The sequence below is a fragment of the Myotis brandtii genome, unplaced genomic scaffold, assembly GCF_000412655.1.
Source record: "Myotis brandtii unplaced genomic scaffold, ASM41265v1 scaffold1236, whole genome shotgun sequence".
NCBI classification, from domain to species: Eukaryota; Metazoa; Chordata; class Mammalia; order Chiroptera; family Vespertilionidae; genus Myotis; species Myotis brandtii.
The window spans coordinates 394,120-395,647 of record NW_005354316.1 but is presented as its reverse complement, the minus strand read 5'-3'; the positions used below and the strand labels follow the sequence as shown (position 1 = coordinate 395,647).

Genomic DNA, 1,528 nt, shown 5'->3' with positions numbered 1-1,528 from the left:
GCCGCAGTGTCTTCCTGCCGTGCCACGCCGTGATCCCCCCGAGGCCTTACTACCAGGGCTGTGCATTCGACCACTGCCACATGACCGACGCCGACGTGGTGTGCTCCGGCCTGGAGCTGTACGCCTCGCTCTGCGCCTCCCACGGGGTGTGCATCGACTGGCGCGGCCGGACCAACAACACCTGCCGTGAGTGCCGCCCACGGGCAGCATAGCCGGGGCGGGGGCGGGGGGGGAGCTCCTGGAGGAGGAAGAGGAAGAGGGTGGACCCCAGGGCAGAGCACACTGGCCCCAGGGTGCAGGGGTGGGGCCTGAGGGGCCGCCTTCCGGGCTGCAGGCCCCCAGCAGGTGTCCGCACTCCGCCAGAGCCTGGCTGGAGCCGTGGGCTCAGGTGTGGCTTCTCTCTCCACAGCCTTCACCTGCCCCGCTGACAAGGTGTACCAGCCCTGCGGCCCCTCCAACCCCTCCTACTGCTACGGGGGCGACAGCGCCAGCCTCGTGTACGTGCCTGCCCCTTCCTCCCGTGCCCCCCAGAACCCCAGGGGGGAGGGCACAGGAGCCAGAACACCCCTCCACTCCCCTGCAGGGCCCTTCAGGACGCCGGCCCCGTCACGGAAGGCTGCTTCTGTCCGGAGGGCATGACGCTTTTCAGCGCGAGCAAGGAAGTCTGCGTGCCTACCGGCTGCCCCCGTACGTCCCCACGGCGGGCTTGGGGCAGCGGGTGTGCCCTCAGCGGGACCGGGGCTTCCTGTGGCTGTGGGTCCGAGGGTTCTGCCCTGGAGACTGGGGGGCCGTGGCTGCCCAGCAGTGACTTTAATCTCTGTCCCTCCAGGCTGCCTGGGGCCCCACGGGGAGCCGGTGGAGGTGAGTGTGGGGCTCTGGGGGGCAGGCTTCCTCTTCAGTGCCAGAGGCTCAGGGGAGGGCCAGCGAGGGGGACACAGTGTCCCAGCAGGACGGGGAGTGCAGCTGCTTCTCCTCCCAACAGCCTGGACGGCCTGCAGCGTGAACGGCACCTTGTACCAGGTGAGGACCCGCCGGAGATCAGCACCCGGCTCTGTGCTGAGCGCGACCAGGCCCCGCCCGTTTCTCCGGCCGGGCCGTTAATCTCTGTCCCTCCAGGCTGCCTGGGGCCCCACGGGGAGCCGGTGGAGGTGAGTGTGGGGCTCTGGGGGGCAGGGCTTCCTCTCAGTGCCAGAGGCTCAGGGGAGGGCCAGCGAGGGGGACACAGTGTCCCAGCAGGACGGGGAGCCCTGGGCCCTGGAGGAGTGTGGGTGCTGGCCAGCCCCATCCTCACTGGGACCCCTCCTGCTCTGCCAAGAGGTGAAGGAGGAGGTGGTCACCGGGGCCCCCGGGGGCCTCAGGCACTACCCCACTTTTAAAGCCCCTCCCTCAGGCCCCCTGCGCCCCTGCCTCTGGCCGCCTCCGGGACAGGCAGGTGACGGGGGCTGGGGCTCACGTGTGCCTCCCCTGCAGCCTGGCCACACGATCAGCTCCGACTGCCAGGAGTGTACCTGCGAGGCCGGCACCTGGA

The 1,528-nt window shown here is 70.3% G+C and overlaps 1 protein-coding gene across 1 annotated transcript in view; it reads left to right on the top strand.

Moving 5' to 3' along the window:
• Positions 1-1,528, top strand: part of MUC2 (mucin 2, oligomeric mucus/gel-forming) — a 101,524-nt gene that overhangs the window by 96,360 nt on the left and 3,636 nt on the right. The window contains exons 33-37 of the mRNA XM_014533997.1: positions 8-186; positions 410-497; positions 584-687; positions 830-861; positions 999-1,148. Of these exons, the coding sequence (XP_014389483.1) occupies positions 8-186; positions 410-497; positions 584-687; positions 830-861; positions 999-1,148 (553 nt within the window). The remainder of the gene's footprint in view (positions 1-7; positions 187-409; positions 498-583; positions 688-829; positions 862-998; positions 1,149-1,528) is intronic.